General features: G+C 36.8%; 1 protein-coding gene and 1 pseudogene across 5 annotated transcripts in view; one reads left to right on the top strand and one right to left on the bottom strand.

Moving 5' to 3' along the window:
* MAP2K5 (mitogen-activated protein kinase kinase 5) overlaps positions 1-25,476 on the bottom strand; it is a 243,722-nt gene that overhangs the window by 162,085 nt on the left and 56,161 nt on the right. For all 5 annotated transcript variants that reach the window (XM_037502787.1, XM_037502788.1, XM_037502789.1 and 2 more), the window contains exon 9: positions 5,429-5,468. In XM_037502787.1, coding sequence (XP_037358684.1) covers positions 5,429-5,468 — 40 coding nt within the window. The remainder of the gene's footprint in view (positions 1-5,428; positions 5,469-25,476) is intronic.
* Positions 3,899-4,490, top strand: LOC119239505 (eukaryotic initiation factor 4A-I-like; annotated as a pseudogene).

Genomic DNA, 25,476 nt, shown 5'->3' with positions numbered 1-25,476 from the left:
ATTGACTTGGGGCAAGACTTGCCCAGGTTTGAAATCCCAGCTCCATTTCTTAGTAATTTGGGGACCCTGGGATAGTTCTTTAGTTTCTCTGGAACTCAGCTTCTGTGTCTATAAAATGGGATTCAATAAAATAACTGAAAAAGGTTACTTAAGCAATTAATTGCTTAGCACAGTATAAATGATCAGCAAACAGTAGTTTCTGATTTGGAGAAATAGTTTAAGAGCCTGTTAACATGTTTAGCAAGAGACAAAAACAAGCATCTGGATTATAGTGGTTACAAGAAAGGAAGAGACAATAAGGAAACAAGCAAAACAGAAATAGCAACAGTCTTCCAGATATTGGATCTTCATCAAAATAAGACTGTATTCCCTATGCTGAAAAACAAATGAGTCCTATGATTTTTCAGTTTACTGACTAGAGTTTCCAGGTCCCAAAGCAGAGAGGGGAACCCACTTGGAACTCAGCCATCTACCTAAGTTCAGGAGACAGAACTGGGAGTCAGAGGAGGCCAAGGCAGATAGATTTCCCTGGCAGAGGACCTAAAGGAGAATTATAGATATCTGTGTAGGGGATCATAAGGTTTTCAGTTGAGTAATGATCAGCACATGGACGATGGGAAAGAACCACCAGAAAAGACCAGAGGAAACAATCTCTAGGCCTCACACTAAGCAGAAAGAATCTGTGTTCCCTCCAGTCAGGGTGAGAAGTCCTGTAACTGCCAGGATACCTACCAGTAGAGTATTCAGAAGACTATTGCCTTGGTTGAGTGGGAAAATTAGTTCTACACTAAGCACTGGGCTGGTTCTTTTTAATAAAACTTAAAAGCAAGTTTTGAAAGATTTATATTGTTTCAAGTCACTAAGCAACATCTCAGAAGAAAGCTCAAGAATAATTAAAGGAATGCAAAGATATTTAGCTAGTACCTATGACACATGACTTGTAGCTAATAGAAAAAATTATGATTTTTAAAAAAGAAAATATAACCCAAATGAGAAAAAGCAGTCAGAAATGACAAATACGATAGAATTAACAGAGAAATATTAATCGAGTTGTCTTATCTGTACTCCATACATTCAAGAAGATGGAAAAAAGTTTAAGCATGTGGAGACAAAGAAAATGCAAAAAGATCCATGTATAAATCTAGGGGTAGAAAGTACAATATCTGAAATAAAAATACACTGCACAAGATTAACAGTAAATTGAATAAAGCAAATGAAAAGATTAGTGATTTTTAAACATCTGGATAGAAATTATCCAAAAATTAAATGGCGGGGGGTGGGGGGAAGGATTACTTTAATAAACGACAGAAAGTCATTCTGCTGTGGGACATTATAAAGTGACCTAATACATATATAATTTAAGTTTCCAAATGGGAGTGGGGTATGTGAGGAAATAATGGCTATAATTTCCCCAAATTTGATGAAAGCAAAATACAGAGATCCAAGAACCACAATAAGCCCTAACCACATTAACCATGAAGTCCAGGTTTACTGGATAGCATAGGTTTGTTTGTTTCTTATCTAGTGCTTCTCAAAATCAAAATAAAAAAATTGCCACTCTGATTTAGTCTTAGCATTAGGTATAATGAAGAAATGAGTGACTCTTTCAAAAAGCACTTAACAGGGCCTCCCTGGTGGCGCAAGGGGTTAAGCACCGCACTATGAAGCTTACCGCAGCCTCTGCAGCATGGGTTTGATCCCCGGCCAGCCAGGAAGCAACCCACATGGCGTGGCAGACCTCTCCTGTCTCGCCCGCTGCTCCCCTCAGCAGTGTACTTTGGTCAATCTGCCTGTTCTGTTCCCCACTCTGTCTCCGGTGAATCCTCTCACCCCTCACACCTCTGGCCTGTACCCCAGCTCTTGTATGCATAAATAAATAAATCTTTTTAAAAAAAAAAAGCACTTAACAGATTTTTCATAGTTCATCAATACAAACAACCCACCAATAGATATCACAAAACCAAATTGCTACAAGAAAATGTCATGGTAGGAAATATCCAGAGGAAAGTGAAAAGTGTTTAGATAGTGAACTTGGTTCATTCTCCTGAGAAATTCTGAAGCTAATGGAATCATCTAGACCTTGATTCATAATGATGTATTAAAAGCATGGATATGTTCACTGGGTTCATCTGAAATGAGCTGACTTGCAAATTCAGGACAACTAGTGGCCACCACTTGGAAAGGTCAGGTCCATTTCTAAGGGCAGGCGGAGGCTCCAGTTTAGGAATTGTTGGGAAGGGGTAAAAATCAGAGACAAATATATATATATATATATTTATTTTTAAGATTTATTTATTTATTTATACAAGAACCGGGGTACAGGCCAGATGCGTGGAAGGGTGAGAGGATTCACCAGAGACAGAGCAGGGAGCAGGACAGGCAGACTGATGAAATATACTGCTGAGGGGAGCAGTGGGCGAGACAGGAAAGGTCTGCTGCGCCATGTGGGACCCTCACCGGCTGGCCAGGATCGAACTGGGCGCTGCAGAGGCTGTGGACAGCTTCACAGCACAGCGCTTAACCACCTGCACCACCAGGGGAGGCCCGACTTGCTCCAAGTCTCTCCAGCCCCTTGTTTCCTTTTGCCTTACTACGGATGGTACTTGTTTGTTTCTAGATTTTTGAAGATAACAAACAAAAAAAGCAAAACCAAAACACCTACTACTATCCCTCACACTCCCTTCCCCCAACCTCCACTCTCTTTACCTAATCTCTGTTTACCAGTGTCCACTAGTTTACTTTTATTTTGCTTTGTCAATACATCTACTTGGTTGCCTCATATTATGTGAGTCACTCGATATTTGTCTTTATCTTTCTGGCTAACTTCTACTTCATATAATCTCTTCAAGTTCCTTCTATTTTGCTGCAAAAGGCAAAATTTTATCTTCCCCTATAGCTGAATAGCACTCCATAACACATCTTCTTTATCCAACCATCTACAGGCTCTTAGGTTGCTTCCTTATCTCAGCTATTGTAAATAATGACACAATAAACACTATGGAGCACATAAATTTTTGAATTGATGGTTTTGTAGTCTTCTAATACCCAGAACTGGGATCCCTGGATCTTATATTATTTCCACCTCGAGCTTTCCAGAATGGCTAGACCAGTTTACATTCCCATAACAAGACATACGGGTCTTTTCTCTTCATATCCTTGCCAAAATTTGTTGTTAGGAATCTTTTAGACATAAAACATTCTCACAGGTATGAGATGATATCACACTGTGGTTTTGATTTGTATATCCTTTATTAAAAATATGAGGAACATTTTTTCCTGTTGGTCATCTATATAACCTCTTTCAAAATGCAACTATTTAGATATTCTGCCCATTTTTTAAAATTTATTTATACAAGAACTGGGGTACAGGCCAGAGGTGCAGGAGGGTAAGAAAATTTACCACAGACAGAGAGGGGAGCAGAACAGGCAGACAAGTGAAAACACTGCTTAGGGGAGCAGCGGGAGAGACAGGAGAGGTCTGCCGCTCCATGTGGATATCTCCCTGGCCAGGAATCGATCCCGCACTGCACAGCCTTGGACAGCTTGACAGCGCTGTGCTCAACCCACTATGCCGCTGGGGAGGACCTCTTCTGCCCATTTTTAAACTGGATTTTTTTTTGATTAATTAATTAATTTTTGTTTAAGATTGGACAAATTCTTTGTATACCTTGGATACTGTGAATAGTGTATTTGTAATCTACTGTCTATATCAATTGAAATTCTCTAATAGTTCTTTTTTAAAATGCATACTTTTGCTTATACGTCTTATCAGAAATAGCTGCTAGAAGACTTCATTTCTAAGTATGAGAACTAAAAATAAAAGCTCTCAGAAGAAGACATTTGAGTGATTCTTAGTGATCTTGGATTAAGCAACAGTTTTCTTAGATATGAAAATGATATGGTCCCGACTGTGAGTCAGGACTCCCGATCCATAGACAATGGCCCTGATAAGATGGAACCTGATGGTGTCACTGAGAATAACTGGAATGAGATTGTTGACAACTCTGATAACTCAGTGTTCCTTCTCTGTGGCACCGGCACCTATAGTTTTGAGAAGCCCTCTGCCATTCAGGAATGAGCCATTCTTATGATATGATTATGGGATTATGACATGATTGCTCAAGCCCAACCTGGAAGTGAGAAAAATGGCCAGTTTTGTCCTATCAATTCTGCAGCAGGTTGAATTAGATCTAAAGGCCACCCAGGCCTTTGTGCTGGCACCCACTAGCTGGCTCAGTAGATACACAACGTGGTCACGACACTAGGAGATTACATGGGTGCCTCTTGACATGCTTGTACTGGGGAACCAATGTCCATACTGAGGTGCAAAAGCTGCAGATGGAAGCTCCTCATATCACTGTGGGCACCCCGACCATGTATTTGATGTGCTTAACTGGAAACACCTGTCTCCCAAGCACATCAAGATGTTTGTACTAGAACATGCTGATGAAATGTTAAGCCACGGGTTCAAGGGCCAGTTTGTGAGCTAACGGCCCAATGCTGAAGCAGGGTTCTGTGGAGGTTGGACTGCAGGCAGTGCATGGCTCAGTGAGAAAGGCAATTCAAAAGTGTCCATTAGGAAAATCTAAGATAAAATAATGGGAAAATCAAGCAGCAATTGCCAGTGGCAGAGATTAGATCCAAAGTGTCAAGGCAGGATCGTGGAGTATGGCAGAGATGCAATATGACTTACGAAAAGGATGGAAATCATGAGGACTATCTTAGGTAGGTAATTGCCTAAAACATCTGAGTTGTGTAGCTTAACACTATTGGTAGGCACATTCCTGATGTATATCAGGATGCACTAAGGGTCAGAAGTAGGCAGACATCGTAGGCTTTATACAGTACACTTTTTGGGAAAGTGGAGACAAGGGGACAGTGCCATGGACAGATCTGGGACTCAGATTCTCAGCCCTAGTGGCTGAGTAAAAGGTACTTCAGAGAAGAAAAAGATTGAAGGTACAGTGAGCAAGTTACTCTGAAAGTTCAGGTAGGAGGTATGTGAGCCTGATACAAGGCCAAGGCAATGAGGATGAGACAAATGGACACATTTCTGGGAAAACTTCTGACAGAATATGACTTACATGGTGGCAGATAAAGGGACAAAAAGAGTGAATAAATATTGAGGTTCTGAGTTGCAACACAGGAAGATAGTGACACCACTTAGCAAGGAACACAGAAAGAAGAGACAGTAACAATGGTGAACAGAATCATAATGCAAGGAGCTTAGAACTGACAATTCAAATCCACAGATAAACTACCTTAAGGGGTCTAAATTCACAACAGGGCCATAGTTTCCACCACCTACCATCCAAACCTTAAATCATTTCAGTTCCTCTTTGACAATATCGGTGGCCCAAGCTAATGGGGGGAAAGAAAGTGGTAAGCCTCAAGAACTAATCAATTTCATGAAATTTTCAGCACTTACCTTTACAGCTAATATCTTGCCACTTGGGACATGATATGCTCTATGGGAAGAAGAAAAAAAAAAATCATTTGGGTTCACTAAATAATCTACAAAACGGTGAAGGACATAAATGTAAACCTGAACATAGCTGCAGCAAAGGGATATATGAGACTTTCAAAGGACACTACTAACATTAGTACTTTACATTTCTAATGGTTTACACAATGATTCACTATACATAACCTTAATAAAATGCTGTGAGGGAATGCTAGAATTATTATCTTCCTTTTAGATAACTCTGAAGCACAGAGAAGTTAAGCAATCTGCTCAATGGCACAAATTTAATACATGGCAGAGCCATACCTCAAGCCCAGGTGTTCTGGATCCAGATCCCTCACAATAGACTGTCACTGAGTGTGACAATCACTGAGTCACTAACAGCTCTGTGCTGAGAACTGTACAGAGCCATAAATATGTTGTAAGAAATTTGTTCTGTTTTTCTATTTGAGTGGACAAAGGTCAAGTCAATTATGGAAGATAAACTCAGTCTTTCATCAATTATTGTAGAGACCATAGGCCTATCTCATTTAAAGGAAAGTGAAAATTATAATAATTGACAATTGTGTACTTTACCAAAGGGTTCTATAGAAGTATCTATTAACTTTCTCTAAATATCAACCTACCTAATAAATATAAATATTAAATTTATAAAACTTAAATTACTAAAATTTTTTGTATTTTATATAACATGATACATATTTTATAAGTGGAACATCTTTATTTTACTGGTTTTAGAACAAATTACCACTTACTTTACTATCTATGTTAACATCAGACTTTTACAGTAAGAAACTGTATTTGAGGTGACGACCTGATTCAAGATTTATCTGAATTTATGTAATAAACTCATATATATAAAGAGTTACTTTGCATCTTTCTTAATGGCAGAGAAGTTGTTGGATTAAGCTAGTACAAAATGTGATTTGAAGGTATTTAGTAACTATTTCATGTAAATACAAGTAATTATAAGATTTAGTTATATTATTTCCCCCTTTGCATACCACACAGTCTTTCAACTTCAACTTTTTAACTATTACATGGCAGAATCACTAACCAAGGACTAAAATATATATAGTTGAATACATACCACAAGAAATCAAAAGTTATAAAAACAATAGTATTACTGCTTTGGACAACAAGCAACACCTGGACTTTGGAGAACAACAGTAGCAATAAGAAAATGATGAGCAGATCACCTAATATACAATATATACCACACTGGACAGTCTGGCAACTTAATTAGCTTGTCAGGAAAGTTGATCTCTTTTCCAAAAGAAAGGTCTCCTATTTCCAAGTGGATTAAAAGAGGAGGATTAATGTTTTAATTATGACACACACTAATTCATCCGTGGAAGTTTGGGTTCAATTTCAAGCAATAAAGATGCTGTGTGGTTTGGTTTACAGTGCAATGTCAGTACCAATTTAACATTTAATCATCAAGGAGAAGTGGATGACAAAGGCAATGTCAGGTATGAGTCGAGTGTTCCTTAACTTTGCAAATGGCATTCTACCTGGAGAAAAGGAATTTGTTTACTTTCAATGGATACTGCATCTCAATTGCCTTGACCTTCCTCAACACATTAACTGTAAAGTGATTAATGAAGTTTGAATGGAGGCTCTGGTTACACCAAAAGACAACTATACACCTCTGCATTGTTTTAATTAACAGCTAACACTTCAAATTAGTTTGTTGTTGCCACGGTAATTACCTCTTCCAAATGAGTGCATGGAGGAAGCATTTTTATGAGATATTTTTAGAGCTGAATCCTTGAGTGTTCCATATTTTTTGAGACTAGCACAAACCTTCTGGGAATAGTCCCAGTCCTAAAATTGCGCACACAATGTATACACTTATGGATGGCAAAGCTGGTAGATTGGCATCAATTTTTTTGAGGCTAGAAAGTGAACACTTGCTATCCATATTTTCTTTTTCATTTGGACCAGTATGTTCTAGATGAATAATGTGTACACAGTAACCAGTACAATACTTAGCACATAGTAGATACTCAAATATTTAGGACTTAATAAATAAATGGGATAGTCAGGAAAAGGGCAAAAGGAAATAAAACTGGGGGAATTCACTATTGCTAAGGGTCTAAAGAATTATTTTAACTTCCCTATGATGCAAGCATCATAAACCACATTTTACATATAATAGAAACAAAATCAGGGATATTAAAGTATTAAGAAACTCAAGGTAATAAGAGTTCATGAGTGGCAGACACAGGATTCAAACCTCTGTCTATCTCAATTTAATCCCTGCATTCTTTCCAGAATAGACAGAGTATAAACATGAATGGTTTGAAATAAGTTTATTTCAGGTTATTGTGAATGTTGAATGTGGAATTCAGTGAGAGAATACATTAACATTCCAGCTATCAGATTCTCTATGCTATAGTTTATGGGTTGAATTCATCCACTGGCATTAAGTACTCTTAGTGTAGTTTCACATATTATTGTTATAAATCATCATTTCTCTTCAATATTGATATTAATTTCACTAGTGTATGTTTTATTGAACTATACTGTAAACTCTAATTACCTCCCTATATTGAGCACTCTCACTATAGGTTCTCTGTCTTGGCCTACTTTATTGAAAGGCAGGGTCAAGGCTCTTTTTGTTCATTGTTGTATCTCCAACTTCTACCACAGATTATGAAACGTATATGACTTAGTGAATAGATTTAGCAAATAATTAATGTATGCTTCTAATTGCCAGCACTATGCTGGGCATTATGGATGAAGCAAAGAACAGCAGGAACAAAGTCCCTGCTCTCATTTCTAACAGGGGAAGATAGACAAACAAATAGGTCAAGCAGTGGAAGTACAATGGAAAAAGAATAAAGGTTAAGGAGGAAAAAGTGACCAAGGAGTGCAAACTGGTCCAACCACTATGGAAAGCTGTGTGGAGATTCCGCAACCTGCGAAAGATGGAGCTTCCATATGATCCAGCAATTCCACTCCTAGGTATTTACCCAAAGGACACAGAATCATTTATTCAAAAGGGCACCTGCACCCCTATGTTTATAGCAGCACTGTTTACAATAGCTAAGCTATGGAAACAGCCCAAATGCCCAAAAATAGATGACTGGATCAAGAAGATGTGGTACATACACACAATGGAATATTATTACTCAGCAATCAAAAAAGATAAACTCATGCAATTTGCAGCAACATGGAACTGGAAGGGATCATGCTTAGCGAAATAAGCCAGAAAGAAAAAGAAAAATACTGGATGGTCTCACTCATAGCAGGAATTTAGAAGACCTAAATAAGGGACCAGGAGAAAGACTAATTATAATAAAGTAAAAATCAAAATCAACAAGCAACTATAAACCAGACACATGGGGGGGGGGGAAGGAGGGAAAGAAGGATTAGGGTCAAAATAAGTGTGGGGGGGAATTGTATGGGGGAATATAATCAAGATGAAAATGCATACATTGTACAAAAATGAAAAATGATGTAAAAATATAAAAAAAAAAGTGACTAAGATTAGGGTTTTACTGTTTTTTTAAACTAGGGTTGGGGAGGAGATCAGGGAATGTCTCCCTTGTCAGGTTACATTTGAGGAGTAAGGGTGTACACCATTTAGAAATCATGAAAAAGAGGATTCCTGGCAAAGGAAATGGCAAAGGCCCTAAAGTGAAAGTGTGTGTTGACGTGTGTGTAGAAAAGGAATAAGCAAGTGGGCTAGCTGAAGGAGGTGAGGAATGGGAAAACAGATTGTGTAGTACCATTTAGGCCATGGTGAGGATTTCAGCTATTATTCTAAGTGATATAGGAATCCAGAGAGCATTGGGCAGGAGAGAGTAGAGCTTATTTTTGGCTGCTAGGTGGAGGGAACATACCGCAGGATAGGACAGGGAGAGAAGTTGGAGTCTACTATAATAATCCTAGAAAGAATAATAGTGGCTTAGAATAGGATGGTAGGAAGAGTGGGTAAGAGGTGGTTGTCTTCTTAAAATAATTTTGAAGAACAGCCAACAAAATCTGTGGATATATATTTGACAGGTGGTTTGAGAGAGAAAGATCAAAAATGACTGCAAAGTTTCTGTCATGAGCAATGGTAGAATAGTTTCCATTTATTGAAAGTGGAAAAACTGTAGAGGGACTAAGTTTCAGAAGAAATCAAGTGTCTGGTTTTGGGTAATTTTGAAATGCCTGAAAGACACCCAACTGGTAATTAGGTTTGAGTCTGAAGTTCAGGACAAAGGACAGGGCTGGAGAGATACATTTGGGATTCTTGGACATATCGATGTTATATAAAGTCTTAAGACTACAAAAGTTCTCTTAGAAGTTTATTATAGAAAGACAAGGTCTGATAACTGGATCCAAGGCAGCCCAAATTTAGGAGTCAGAAAGATGAAAAGAAATCAGTAAAGGAGATAAATACAGCCAGTGAGCCAGTCACCCAACACAGAGAATGTTGTTTTCTGAGGCCCTAAATAATGGCACTGTAGCTCCCATACTGGCTAGTTCAGAATCTTGCACAATGTGGATATTCCCCCAAATCAAAACAAAACCAAACAAAGCAGGTGACTGAATTCAAAAGCAACACCTGGAGATAAATGCAACTAAGTCTTATCAACTTTTTGAAAAATTAAAGATGGATATGGAACAATACAAAAATGGATAGAAGTGTCCTCATTTTCCTCTAAATCCTAACAAGAATTTATTAGAAGACACATCAGTTCAAGGAGTAAGCTGAACTCCAATAAGAATCTTTAGAAGTAAGTAAGGAAAAACCACTGAAAATAAAATGCTATGATGACCTACATTCACATAGGACATAAGGGAGAAACAACCTGTGTTCACAATTCAACATCTGGACTCCCACACAAATTTATGTCATGCATAAGATCAATTGCATCTGTATTTTACTATGTTTACTGAAATTATTTATGCTTAGAATTTCAAATTCTAGAACCAAAAAAAAAAAAAAAATTATATGAATCGTCCCAGCTGACTCCTGTTCACAAAATAAATAACCTAGAGCTGATCATATATTTTCTGGTAAACTTGTAGAATCTCACACAATTAAAGTAGGCATCTAATTTCTATGGCATTATTCTGCATATTAAATTCTGAACACATTCTAATCAAATTATTTTAAGTGATTAAGCAGAAAGAGAATCTGTGCTTCATCTAGGGATGTGAAATAAGATATAATTTAAGAACAGAGAAGGAGGTGACCTAGGTTTTTACTGTAAATATCTCATATTTCAGTATAATTGATAATAAATGTTATAAATATCAGTTTGTTAGCAAAATGGTCATACAAATAAGTAGAGGACACCTTTTCCTTTTTTTTTTTTTTTTTTTTTGCCTTTTGGAGTAAGGATCTCAAAAAATAACTGCATGTATGATGACTTTTAGGCACAATGACAACACAAGAACACTGAAATGACAGAATTGCCACTGTATATGAAGGGGGTAGGGCATGCCTCTCATACACCATGTGGATAAATGTCACTGACTGAAGTTCTGCTTCTCTTATAACACACTTCAGAGGGTGAAAAGCGACACAATACTCTGAATTATTTATAGAGTGTTATCAAATGTTGGAAATTTCTCCAAATGAATGAGAAACCTAAGAAAATAATCCAGTCAATAAAATGGTGAAAGCAATAGTTAGGTTTTGGCTTAAGAAATAAATAGCAGTTGCAAATTACGGTCTTATTCTAGGTGGCAAGAAAGAATATAATTTGTTTACTTTGCTTTCTGGGTCTCTTAGCAGATAGGCAGGAGGCAAGAAAGATGGGGACAAAGTCTACTTTAAAATAAGTAAGAGTTACAAATACATTTTTTTTTTTTAAATTTTCTAGAGGCATGTCTTATTTATCTATTTGTTTGTTTGTTTGTTTGTTTTGGTTTATACATGCACTGGGTACAGTCAGAAGCCGGGAGGGCGAGAGAATTCACCAGAGCCAGAGCGGGGAGCAGAGCAGGCAGAAGGACCGAAGTACACTGCTGAGGGGAGCAGCGGGCGGCAGGAGAGGTCTGCGCGCCATGTGGGACCCTCCTCCGGTGGCTGGGGAGCAGCCGGGGATCCAACCGGCGCCGCAGAGGCTGCGGGCAGCTTCGCAACCCAGCGCTCAACCGCTGCGCCACCTGGGAGGCCCACAAATACATTTTTTTAGCTCACATCAGACATAGCAGTGGCTCTCTTAAATGATAAAATCAGTTCTCTGTTTTTCAGGCAAAGATTTCACAACTTGTGGGATCTCCTAGATTTTTTGCTTCTCTATTCTTAGAATGCCATACAGATTTATAGGATGCCCATTAGAGGTAGGGTAGAGGAGAGGAGGCAAGGTGAAAGGGAAATCTTTATGATATTTGATTATGACAAAAAGAAACAAACTACTGTCTAAAATTAAATTTATGATTATTAATTTTAATTATCTGTACAACTCTTTTTTTTAGGAGAGCCACTTTATTTTGAATAGTACAAATATAATTCATTAATAACAAAATAAACATACCTTCGATCAATTTGTTCAAATTTAGTCCAAAGACTAAAACCTCTGACTTAATTAGAATTTACATTTTGCCTTAAAATATTCCAACATCCATCTATATCCACTTTGGGTTTTTAATCTTATTCTGTAAACTAGTGTAAACCTTGATCAGCGGCCAAACTGCTCATTTTTGCTGTCAATCATTTTTCCTGATCTTGTTCTCTGATTCCATACATTCTATATTGTTCAATGGATGTGGAATAAACTTCCAAGATAAAGAATTTCTTATTGTTTTGCAATCGTGGCTTGTACTCATCTTATTAAACAAACAAACAAAAAAATACTCTCCAAAAATGCCCACAAATTTCCCCTAGAAGTCTCTTAAAGATCTTCTTTGCCAATGGTTCCATAGTGTGGACCACCCTGAGGTGTAGGCAGGCGGTGCTGCACATGCCTCTATGAAGTTCTTAATTCTCATTAGTGTAGAAAGTGAAGAGACTGCCTTATTCAGATTTTTTAAAATCCACTTCCATATTTAAACATTTTTTTTAAAGATTTATTTATTTATGCATACAAGAGCTGGGGCACAGGCCAGAGATGCGGGGGGCAAGAGGATCCACCAGACACAGAGTGGGGAACAGAACAGGCAGACTAACTGAAATACACTGCTGAGGGGAGCAGCACGCGAGACAGGAGAGGTCTGCCTCGCCATGTGGGTTTCTTGCTGGCTGGCTGGGGATCGAACTCGTGCTGTAGAGGCTACGGACCACCCCACAGTGTGGTGCTCAACCCCCTGTGCCACCAGGGAGGCCCTTAAATATGGTATTTATTAAAGTAGGCTTATCAGTTTCCAGACTTATATTGTTTCCTTGCTTTTTACATGCCATTTTATTTGTTGACTACATAAAGTAACTCTGGCTTAAGACTTCAAATTATACTACAAAGCCATAATAATTTAAACAGTATGGTACTGGAACAAAAACAGGCACACAGACCAATGGATCTGAATAGAAAGCCCAGAAATAAAGCCACACATATATGGACAACTAGTCTTTGACAAAGGAGCAAAGAATATGCAATGGAACAAGGACAGTTTGTTCAATAAATGGTGCTGGGAAAACTGGACGACCATAAGCAAAAGAATGAAACTAGACCATCACCTCACACCATGCACAAAAATCAACTCAAAATGGATAAAAGAACTAAACATAAGACATGAAACAAGACTTGACATATATCTCTAAATACTCATTCCCCAAAGCAAAGAAAGTGAAGGAAAGATAAACAGCTGGGATTATATCAAACTAAAAAGCTCTATACAGCAAAGAGACATTAACCAAAACAAAGAGACATCCTACTGATAGGGAGAAAATTTTTGCACTCCATACAACTGATAAGGGACTGATCACAAAGATATACAAAGAACTCACAGGACTCAACAAAAGCAAAGTGAACAATCCAGTCAAAAAATGGGCAGAAGAACTTAAAAGACATTTCGCCAAAGAGGAAATACAAATGGCCAACAGGCATATGAAAAAATGTTCAACATCCCTTATAATCAGGGAAATGCAAATCAAAACCACAACGAGACACTACCTTACACCAGTGAGAATGGCACATATTAAAAAAAACTAGCAACAACAAATGTTGGCAAGGAAGTGGTGGAAGGAACTCTCCTACACTGCTGGTCTAACCACTATGGAAAGCTGTGTGTGTGGAGGTTCCTAAATCTACTAAAAATGGAGCTACCATAAGACCCAGCAATTCCATTCCTAGGAATCTACCCAAAAGACATAAAAACATTAATTCAAAACGATAGCTGTACCCCTATGTTTACTGCAGCACTATTTATAATAGGTAAGATATGGAAACAACTCAAATGCACAAATATAGATGATTGTATCAAAAAGATACAGCATATATACACAATGGAATACTATTCAGCAATCAAAAAAGATAAACTATTGACATTTGCAGCAACATGGATGGAGCTAGAAGGGATTACGCTCAGTGAAATAAGTCAGAAGGAAAAAGAAAAATATTGGATGGTTTCACTTACAGGAGGAATATAGGGGGATCAAATAAGGGATCAGGGGAAAAAATATTAGCAATAAAAAACACAACACAACAAAACAAAAATAAACAGACAACTATAAATCAAAGATATATTGGAGGGGACAGGGAAAGAGAGGGATCAAACAAGGGTGAGAAGAGTACTAGGGACTATGATAATGGTGCATGGGTAAATTGGTGGTGGAAATTCTACAGGGGCTACACGTGGGAAAAGAAAGCAAACATTGTACAAAAATGAATAATTATGTAAAATATATATAAATAAATTATTAAAAAAGAAAGAGTACATGCAATAAAAGATCTTCATTCTTAACAAAAAAAGTAATTCTGGTTTATGTAACAAATGGAAGTCTTCCTCAAACTCAGAAGTTTTTCCATTTCAAAGAGTTTTGTATGAGGGATGTTGAACATTTTTTCACATATTTTGTTTTATAACCTTGGCAAAAAAGAAAACAAGAACAATAAGAAAGGCGGTGGCAGAAACTAAAGGGCTCTGCACTACTAAGAGATGTGCCACCCAGCATGAGGTGATTCATGTTTTGTCTCCTATTTAAAACAAGGAATCTGAAAGTTGACTTAATTACCTTATACCACGAGAGTATGAGGCTGAACAATCCTAGAGCCAATATTACAAAGTAACCAAACAATCAAGAACAATTTTTTTAAATTCCAAGAACATTTCTTGGAAACACATTTCTTTGTCTTATAAAAAGCTAAGTGTATAAATGCACGTGTGTATATACCTACACACACACCACAAAGATCTTTTGTTATTTTGTGAGAATAATTAAAAACCCTCTGGAGGTCACCTTTTAATGCAAAATTTTCAGTAACCAACTATAAACTAGATATGGTTTAGTTAATAAAACAGTTTGTTTTATTGTTTTATCTTTTTAGATTCAGTTTCTTTGGGGGTGGATTTTCCAATGTCACACACTAAAACAGCCATCCACAGAAAAAATTCAGATAGTTTCAGGGAAATCAGCACCAACAGTTCTTGCTTTCCAAAACAGACAAACATATTACCCAAGCTTCAGCTGTTAAAATAGGAAATTCAAAGTAAAAAGTAGTTGTAAAAAGAGGATTTTATGTAAATCGTACTAGTTCAAATAGCAGTCTATATCAAACTTCTTTCTGCCTAAAACCCATTACCGACGCTTGACTACTGACTGCAAAGTAATTCACGGTTAAGCAACATACCCCATCCCACTGTTTAAGTGTCAAGTCAAACATGTTATTAGGTTACAGATATTAAAAACCTTTTAATGATTCTGATAATACATACGGCTCACAAACCAATATGATATGGTGAATTTAGTTGAGTTGTAATGATTTCCAAGCAAAAAAAAGCTACTGTAATTCTACATTTTATCATAATTCTATCTTCTTTATATACTTTTTTCCCTCCACATTAATGTGGTCACCACTGCCTCCATATTTTCCCTAAGTTGATGCAGGCTGTTCATACCTTGAACGCTCCCCACATCAACTAGAGTAATGTCTTTTAATATATGACCTAAATACCTTTGAGATCAAGGAAGCTACAGTCATAGTGATCTCCTGATCAAAAGTTCTGAAAGAATGTAATGGGCAAATCAGAGCAACAAGAGAATGAAGAAAGAAACTGAATACTTTAGCAATATATGTGGGGGCAAATAAGAATACCTTGAGGATTAACAAGTTAAGAAATTCCTCTCTAAATGGCTGATTACAACGTGATCTTTGCTCAGTTTCTTGGTGGAAAGCTAACAATAAACCATTTTCCAAAGTTAGATACAAACATTCTATTGTGCCTTATACTTTAAAAAATAATTTTTATATAGAGGGGTTATTTGATTTACACAAAAAATTGAAGTAGATAATCTTATTATCCCCACTTTATAAAGAAACCAAGGCTTGGTGAAGTTAACAACTACTTCAAGATTCTAATCTGTTAAACATTGGAGTGGGAAGTGGATCCAAGTCTTCTGAGTCAAATTTAATGCATATCTCAATAAGCCTGTGTGAACATAAACTGGTTGTTTGCAGAGCATCTAATGCCAGTTGTCTTTAAAAGTTGTCTGGATATGGTCAGTGTTGATTTTTAAAAAGCAATAGGGAAAATCGATTGAATGACTCACTTTTCAGAGTTGCATTAACTTTTTCAAGTCACTGGGGTACAATTTGCTAAATTACCTCTCCTAGAACACTAAACAGCACCCTAGTGGGTCAAAGAGTGCATGCACCTCTGAAAGGCGAGCCGTTCATTCCCTTCTTCCTTGTAGTATCAGATGCAATATGTCCCCGATGACAGAAATATTAACCCATCTCCATTAAAAACTCAAGAAATTGTCTCAGACTAAAGAATATGAGCATGGGGAAGCTTCCCTGGGGGTGGGGGAGGTGGGAGGAAAAATCTCTTTTCTGTAACCTGCCTATAGTACTGTTGAAAAGTCAACACATACTTACGTAAAAAAATTTGTTTTACATTCATTGGAGACTGACTTTAACCAAGACCTCAAAACAGAAAAAAAAATATATAAATTCAAAGCTGATAGTGTTTCAGAGGGAAGATGATCATGATGCTAGTTTTAAATACTGTACTATAGTAGCTAACAAATCTCAAGAATTTGTCTTGCTTATAAAACAAGATGTATATAAAAAACTGCTGTTGTTCTTATATATCCTGTTATACTATAGGTTCTCCCTTTGCCTGAAAAAAACTCTTTGGCTAGCAAGAAAGTGCATTACTATTTCTAATCTCTGGCAAAGCCTCTGAATATATTTTTGAGTTGCCTTAGGAATAGCTATTGAGTAATTTAACATTTGCAAGATACCTTAACAAAGCCAAACTTTACATTTTCAGCATTGTTAGTCCTTTACTCTTCTGGAAGATGGCTATGCAATGAAAATAAGACAACTTTAATTTAAGAATCATCCAGCTTCTAATTAAAGCGCCATAGGCAGCTGGTTGGATAAGTTTTAATCAGTTTCAATCACCTATTGATTGGTATACTGAAGCCTAAAAAATTAAAAGTAAAAGATGATTGGGGAATTGTCCCATCTCAGAACAACAGTAGAGGCCTCTGTAAATAACTCCTCTTTTAACCATCAGCTAAATGAACACTTCAATACTGCAGTACAAAGTCTTCTGCAAAATTACTTTAACTAACAAGCAGAAATTTATCAGCTTCAGCCAAAATCAATGCTGAAATCAATTTGAACACTGGTTGTGTCTAAAGGGGCTCATTGGCAATTTAGGGAAATTACACCATGTAAATGCCTGTGCTTTAATTGAACAGTTTCATCAACTAGGCTGTGATTGCTGTCCATTCATTTATTTACTTTCACTGCAGCTACCATTCTGCAAAGGAATGGCTTTTGTCAGGCTGGAGAGAGGCACTTTATCTTCATTTTGTGTACTTTTGTGCATAACAGACTTCATGAAACGGATGTATCATGACTCGGGTCAAAACAAACGAGGAGGGACTTTACCCCTTCAACATAAAAACTGACTACTACCCGAACCACCATCATACGTACTACCATCTGGTCAAATCTTTAAATCCAAAAACAAGAAGAAATCTGAGTTACTTCCTTCTACATGGAACTAATTGTGCCTCTATGCTAGAGAGCTATGTTTTGGACAACAGAACTGAAGTGTCTGGGGGTGAAAACGCAATTCCACCATGCTCTTTCGGAGACATTTTAATGACTTTCAAAAATATATCAGAGCATTCTCTTTAAAAAATAAGCAATATTTTGTTTTACAGAGTTCTTTGAAATTTTTGAGAAGATGGTACTATTCTATAATCCACTCAGGAGTTTAAGATTTAAAGATGGTACATATATTTAAAATAAGATTAATGGGAGAACAAGGGAGAGGTCCATATAGGGAGAAGAAAATGAACTTCCTTTATAGAGACCAGGAGCCAAATCACCAACAAGATTCCAAAGATGATTTAAATATATACACAAATGCACTCACAAAATCATGGGCTATGAAAAAATACAAAAATACAGTTTCTGGAGAATCACAGCTGAAGTAACTGAAGATTGGAGATCAGAGTAAACACTTCTAACGTTGGATTAATCAGTTACTTCAAAGACTTACAACTTCCAGGAGAACAGCAAAGAAGGAAGACAACTATTTGTTCATGGGTCCCCTGTAAGGTACATGTGTCTGATGCAAAAGATAAAAAGTACAACTGTATTTATATTGCTAGAACATGCCATCAGAAATCTTTAGGCTTGCACAGAAATTCTTAGTGTGCTTACTTTAGCTCCTCACAGAACCAAAATGTTATTTACCAGGAAGCGCAATGGGAAGGAGCTAAGAAATAATAAAGTATGAGTTTCAGTGATCAGTCCGTCCCCATCTTACTTTCAACCCTCAGAGAAATCTATTAATTCCTGCATTTCACTCTCTTCATAGATCAAATGAGGACGGTGACACCTACTTTACCTAGTGACATAAAAAGCTGCTGGGGACTAACCCCAGGGATGTGACAGTGGCCCAGTTAGGAAACAGAAACGTGGCCACTATGATTCTGAGCGCCTCTTGCAACCTGAGTGTTTGGAAGCAGGCAAGTCCTTGAAACATTTTACTTAGGCTTTCAGGGAAGGAGGGAAACTTCTCATTTTTTTTTTTTCAATGAGTTACCCCAGCAATTATACTCTGCAACACTCACCAAGAATTATATTTAAAAAAAAGTTAAAAGAAATAAATGGGGCACATAAACTTAACTCAGTACGTGTTTGTAGTAAAAATTCTTTCCGTAATTTTATCCCATATATTGTTTCCTCTACTATGATAGTTTCATTGGGTATACATTTTGTTGCTGAGACAATGTAGAAATATATTTTATTCATAGTTTTTAGATAACTTTTCTGAAAATTTAATTATGGTTTAATCAGAGCTTTATGTTTATTGACTTAGTATATTGTTACATTTTGCTGCTACAGTTAGCAGTTGTAATAGAATCAGTATATTTGAGAACCTTACACAACACATATTTTCCAAATACACTAAGCTTGTTAAAATGCTGTATTGATTGTGCCCTAAAGCAAGTTCTAATTTTGTCTGAACATTTTTCATTTCATTACTTGAATTCACAAAACAAAAACCAGGACTCTGCTTTTAGCAATAATACTTTCTTTTGTAAAAGACAAGGAAAAGTGTGGAAATTTTTGGGTCAAGAGGATAACATAATACAAAGTCACACTTAAAAATCTAATTAATATTTAAAACCTTATACTTAGTACCCACAGCCTGAGTCTCTATTGCTCTCCCCCCCTCTATTTTAGTAATCTGTTCCTCCAATTCCATGTTAGTGCACAAAATAGAACCTAAACACATTTCACTCCAGTAAGACAGCAATTTAACAGAAACATGGTCTCTTATATCAGAGTAACCAATGACAGCAATGAAGAAAAAAAAATATGGCAGGAAGTTATACACAGTAAATGCCTTTTGGACTTTCTAGTGAATTATTCTCCAAAAAAGCAATTTAAGTAAATACCCTAGATGCTATGGTATACAAATATTTGCTTGTGCTATATGCCAACCAAGAGATTACAATTTTCTAACAAATCAGATACTGTAAAATAGCTTTAAAAAGTTAATGTATTTTAGAAATAAAGAAATACACCACCTCCACTAGCATAACCATATAATTAATATAGGGATTTAATTAATAAATTCCAAGTTTTTGATAAGTAGAGACTCACAGGATAAACTAAGCAGCAAATCCTATAGCAATATCTCTGTAAGCCCAGGAATGGCAGTTTTGACACCTACTAAATAGCCTCTGAAATTAACAACTAGAGATGATACATCATTGACTTTCAGAATTATATATTAATTTATATTATACTTATAAAAATAATTTGGGTTAGAAGTTGGATAACTCTGAGAGTGAAGGTCATGCATAAAATCCCTGCTTGAGAAGTAGACTCAAGTATTACTCAAGGTATCAGAAGATCTGAGTTCTAGCCTTTTTTTCCAGCTTTATTATGGTATAATTGACAAATAAAAATTATATTTAAGTATAGAACTCAATGTGTTGATACTGAATTCTAATTTTGATTCATCAGTGGGTATGCAATGAACCCTTCTAAGCTTTTTCTTTTTCACAGGAAATAAGGGGTAACCATACCAACTATGTCTTCTTTAGCAAGGACTAAAAGATCCTATGTAATCAGACCCTTGTCATCTCTCATCTCCTGAATTCAGTCTACTCCAACCTCACTGGCTTAAACACAATATACTTACACCAGATCTCAGGCTTTTGCCAGAGGGGCACTTTCTTGCCTTTATGTCTCAGCTCAAATATCACCTCCTCAGATAAGGCTTGCTAAGCACCTATTTTACATTCATTACAGCACAGGTAAGGCCTGATATCATTTTACTTTATTTGTATCCTTAATTATTGTCAATTTACCCCATTAGTTCCAGAAACAGGGAGACTTGTAGTCTTGTTCACTACTGGATTACACATATTTAGAACAGTGCTTGTTGGCATAGAGTAAAACTCAGTATTTTTTTGATGAATAACTGAATATATAATAAGACAAAATTTAAAAGAACAAAACCAAACAGCAACTGAGATAGATTTGTGTGTCCACTGAACGCTGATTTTAGTTCTGGAATGTTAGCCTCAGAAGTCACATCTTGCAGTTTTCTCATGTTCAATTCTATGTGGGAATTCTTTACTCAGCAGTTCTGAACACTGGCTATATCATTTTGCTTAAGGTTGGACAGTTTACCACCTCACACAGCCACAATGGACAACACTTCACATACTGAGTCTATCCGTTCATTGTAGAAAATCTGCCTCAGCTGGTTAATTCCTGAAACAATGAATGCCTAGAGAAGGTGAGGCATGGTGCTGGGTCGGTGAGGAAGCCCACCCAGATTACCCAGATATGAGTCTCCTCCAAGGAGGACACTCCAGTGAGAAGAGTGTATCACTCACTTTAATCAAAGGCAGACCGTCACAGAGACACTCAAGACAAGCAATTTGAGGCTAGCCTTCAGAAGAACACAAAGCAAATCTGTTCCTCTATCTACTAGGGATGTCCTTCAGACTTTTATTTAAGTCAGCTGTCATGGAGTCCTTTAATTTTCTCTTCTTCAGATAAGTCAGCCAATTCTTTTGACTACTTTTCAACTCAAATCCAGCTCTGCCATGACACCTTTCCTGATTCTTCCTCAGCAAAGAGTTAGAGTCATCACTCCTTCTTTAGCCCCCAGGGCCTGTGTTCTGTACAAGGAGACATGTGGTCTAGATTACAAAGTCCTGTATTCACCTGCGGACAGAGATTTTCCATCCATCTGGACACAGGTCCAATGAGGATGGGATTTTCCCAACAGCCAGCATAGCCGGCCACACAGTCCCCTTCACACAGCACACACTCAGAACATGACTGTTCAACAAATGAAAGGAGGATTGATAACTACAATTTCCAGACCCGTCATTATTCTCTCCATGCTCCTCTGGGTGGTCTCTGAACTACCCATACCTCTCTAAACTCAGTATCCAGAACTTTTACAAGTGAATTCAAGAGGGGCATACTGTGAGGCAAAGTCACAGTAATGTAACCAGAGAACAGATTTCAAATGCAAACTAGGATCTCCTTCACCCATAAAAACAGAAGTGTGTTAATGTTTATCTGCTCACAATCACTTCTGCAGGGAACTTTAAATTTCTTTATAAAGACAGCATTTTTATTAAAATAAAATATCAGAAAAAAGTCTTGCCACTTCAAAACTATTTTTTCCCTGAAAGGAGATGGTATTGAAATGCTTAGATTCAGCAAATTCTTACTTGAAATATTACCATAATGTATTGATTTTTTACCAGACTCAATTGACTGAAAAGTTGTTTGTATAGCAATATTGGCTAAACCAATATACTAGAACAATTTTGTTACCCATAGTAATCAAGTGCATTTCTGAAGTATAATTATACTGTCATAAAAATAAAGCCAAGATACCCTTTTCCAAGCAATAAAACAATAGGGGCTATAAAATAGGAAGGAGAAAAGACTAAATAAATGAGATTTTTTAAAATGAAATTTAGTGTCTTTCAAAAACACTACTGCCTCCTCTTCCTTCCCTTAAGCCAAGGTTAGCAGAAAATGATCAATACTTCAATCTCAATAAACTATTTCAATAATAGTTAATTCGGGTGGAAACAAAGTCTGAAAATCTCTGCTCAGCGACCTGTGACATCCTGTCATGTTGGTTGGACGCCAATAATACATCACTGCCATAATGGATATGAGCATGTGTGAAGTTATAGGAATGTGGAGGGGGGAGCAAAGGTAAGAAAGGTGTAGAGAACGACAAGCTCCAGTTCATTTTTTAGATTTTAATCAATACAATACACATTACTGTATGAAACAAACTTATAACAGTAAATGCTGAGAGAAAGAGGAAAACATACATAATTAATTTCATTTGACAAATACTCATTGATTTTCTGAAAATATTAATATCCTTGTTTGTCACATGATACTATAATGCAATCCAGCTATATATGAGTATTTAATTTTGCATTAAGATGATGTCTTGTTTTCTTGTTTAAAATATGATTTCAGCTGCAAGGAAAAGGTTCTTCATTTAATTAGAAATTTAAAGTTAAAATAAATCAAAAAATCACCCTAACTCGTGAGTCAATATCAAAACCACTTAAAAACTCTTTTAATTTATAAGATGCACTTCAAGGAAAGATTATAAAGCAGTGGGGCCATGGATGCAGGCATTGGAGAAGGTGGGGTAGGACCAACTGCTCCCTATTTTGGTCTAGCACCTTCAGGTTGGCTGATGAAAGAAGTATTAAGTACAAGGGACTATGTGATTCCCAATATTTTGATTAATAACTTTTTCTATGTTTTCCTGTCAGAAATCCCATGTCTTGAAATATTTTGTTTACTAAATGGCATTTAATTAGACAATCCATTTATTTCCTCATTTTATATAACTGACCATCAGAGTTTCTAATTTTCATGAAATAAGTCATGTTACTGTAACCAACCGACATGATTCTAACACAAATAAAATGTTTCAGTCAGCCTGCACAGTCACATCGCAAGGACAGAATATAACTTAATATTTTACATGATCTCAGGTACCATCTCCAAGGCCCATCTTTACCTTACTTCCCAATAAATATCTCATAAAATAGATGAGATAACAGAAAGGAAGAGAGGCTAACACCTTTGAGAATTATTATCCCTTCACTCTTCTTATATTCTTCTGGATATGGTCAAATTCATTCTTCTATAATGATGTGAATAATTTTTAAGATACCATGTAGGCAGCAGGTATGCTATCTTATACCATCATTCTACCCAAAATTCAGGTTAGACTCTTTACTGTAGGAAGCTGAAGGCGGAAAATTCACTATTTTCAAACACACAGACACTAGAACACACAGCTAAAGAGGTGACAATCTGGGTCTCAGCCTGAATAAACTGCACTGAGGGAAAAATAACATAAAAGATGATGAGCCTTTGTGGTTGCTGGAGGGGAAGGAGTGAGAGGGATGGGATAGAGTGGTTAACGGGTGGATGGTGAATGGACATTTGGTGGTGGGTGTGATGTGAAAAGGTTATCATGGAATTTATACATCATTATAAATTAATGTTACTTCAATAAAAAGAAGTAATGTGAAAACCTAAGAGAGCACCACCAAAAAAGAAAAAAAAAGGATACATTGGTGCTTGTTGGTTAACTGACTTTTAGTACAACTGAAGTTCTAAGAGCTAAATATTACTTCATTCCTGGGTCTACACCTTAAGTGACTCGGGCCTCCCTGGTGGTGCAAGGGGTTAAGCACCGCACTATAAAGCAATCCGCAGCGTCTGCAGCACGAGTTCGATCCACAGCTGGCCAGAGAGAAACCCACATGACGAAGCAGACCTCTCCTGCCTTGCCTGCTGCTTCCCTCAGCAGTGTATTCCAGTCAGTCTGCCTGTTCTGTTTCTTACTCTGTCTCTGGTGAATCCTCTCACACCCCTCCCCCCACCACCCACCCCGCATCTCTGGCCTGTACTCCAGCTCTTGTATGCATAAATAAATAAATTTAAAAAAAAAAATAAAGCTTAAGTGACTCTATCAAACAAGGTGCAGAGACACCAAGGAGCCTGGGTGACTGGTCTTCATTATAGAACATTTCCAGTATAATTGTGTAAGTGGACTTGTTAATTTCTTTCATTTCAATATGATATAGTATCCAAGTAAAGAAGATAGCAACTAGTATGCTGGGTTAGTGGATGCCAAGTGTTGAAAGTGTTAACATTCAAAAGAAATAATTCAGATATATTCCCTTAGTTTAGAAATTCCTATTTTTCTAGGTGAATGCTATAGGACAGTGATACAGCCTGTAAACCAGGCAGCTTCTAACATGAGCCAGTTATGAGAAGACTCCAAGCAAAGAGTCCAACTAAAACCTGCTTGAAAAAACCTCCACTTGCATCATTCTCATTTCATCTAATATGTACAAAGCCTCTGCTCTCTACTTAGGGCAAGGAAACACATGGACTCTCCTTGACCTTGAGAAACAACACTGCCTGGGGGAAAAACACAGAGTGAAAGGAAGGGAGGCTATTTGGAGTTCTGGCTTTGCCACTGAATGGACACATAACTGTGAACCTGAGCCTTACCCAATGGCAATATAGGTTTGACATTATACCAGCTGTCTAATACCAGTTTGAAGATAAACTATGATAAAAACACTTTGAAATTTTAAAAATTTATCATGTTCATGGTAACATATAATAAATTGTATTAATGAAACAAGTAGAAAATAGAAGAAAACATAGAAGTATACTATGTATCATAATATCGTTCCAATTTTATTATATGTGCTGCCGAAGCGAGCACCTATGTATCATAATAAATAATGCAGAATTTCTCAAAGTTAACTCAACACAATAATGATTTTGTGAGTTTTACAGATGTTCTTCAAAAAATAAGATTCCTTTGGCCAAGTAATCATAAGAAACACAGGGCTTAGATTTTTGCTGTAATTAGTACTACCGTTACCAGTAGCTAATATTTAGTAGCTAACATTGCCAGCTGTAGTACTAGCCCTTTCTATGGAACATCTCATTAAAGTCACAACATATAAGACAGGTATTATCATTATCACCATTTATATAAGGGGAAACTGTGGCAGCAAACATGTAACTGTTCCAAGGTCATACAGTACTTAGTAGCAGAAACAGGATTCAAATTCAGAGTCCCTGTAGTTAGCCACCATACATACTACCATCCACTTTCTTAAATAATTTTTGAAATTAATTCTAAATCTCTCAGAGGGAGACAAAACATGTGTCCCTCCTGAATTAGTTTTTTCTTTTTTTTTTTTTTTGAGCAACTTGTACCACTTCAGGAAATGGTACAATACAGAAAATCTAAGAAAATATTTTCATTTCATTTTTCTGAAATTATTCTTCCTAGGCTTGGGTTATAGCAACTTGTAGCACTTC

This window comes from Talpa occidentalis, unplaced genomic scaffold (genome assembly GCF_014898055.3).
Source record: "Talpa occidentalis isolate TD23 unplaced genomic scaffold, MPIMG_talOcc4v2.1 talOcc4.11, whole genome shotgun sequence".
NCBI classification, from domain to species: Eukaryota; Metazoa; Chordata; class Mammalia; order Eulipotyphla; family Talpidae; genus Talpa; species Talpa occidentalis.
Note: the sequence above shows the minus strand (reverse complement) of the source record. Positions and strands in the feature narration are given on the sequence as shown.